This window comes from Fukomys damarensis, unplaced genomic scaffold (assembly GCF_012274545.1).
Source record: "Fukomys damarensis isolate Sample0158 unplaced genomic scaffold, DMR_v1.0_HiC HiC_scaffold_22, whole genome shotgun sequence".
Taxonomy (NCBI): Eukaryota; Metazoa; Chordata; class Mammalia; order Rodentia; family Bathyergidae; genus Fukomys; species Fukomys damarensis.
This window is the reverse complement of record NW_022900934.1, coordinates 759,259-759,479: the sequence shown is the minus strand read 5'-3', so window position 1 is coordinate 759,479 and position 221 is coordinate 759,259. Positions and strand designations below refer to the sequence as shown.

The following is a 221-nucleotide window of genomic DNA, read 5'->3' as shown; positions in this document are numbered from 1 at the left end:
GGTTTCCGGCCTCTGCTTCCACCGGGGACGCGGCCCCGACCCGGACCCGGGCGCGGCAAGCAGCACTCACACGTAGGCGTGGTAGATGAACGCCCAGCCGCGGGGCCGCTCCAGCACGTTGTAGAGGAAATTCTGCAGCTTGCGGTAGAAGGCGTTGCGCTTCGGGGGCTTTCCGGCGCCCGCGCCGCCTGCGCGCGGCTTGCTCAGGATGCTGCCGCGCT

The 221-nt window shown here is 70.6% G+C and overlaps 1 protein-coding gene across 1 annotated transcript in view; it reads right to left on the bottom strand.

Annotated features, from left to right (window-relative positions):
* Kcnq2 (potassium voltage-gated channel subfamily Q member 2) overlaps positions 1–221 on the bottom strand; it is a 59,487-nt gene that overhangs the window by 48,283 nt on the left and 10,983 nt on the right. The window contains exon 2 of the mRNA XM_010638281.1: positions 71–219. Coding sequence (XP_010636583.1) covers positions 71–219 — 149 coding nt within the window. The remainder of the gene's footprint in view (positions 1–70; positions 220–221) is intronic.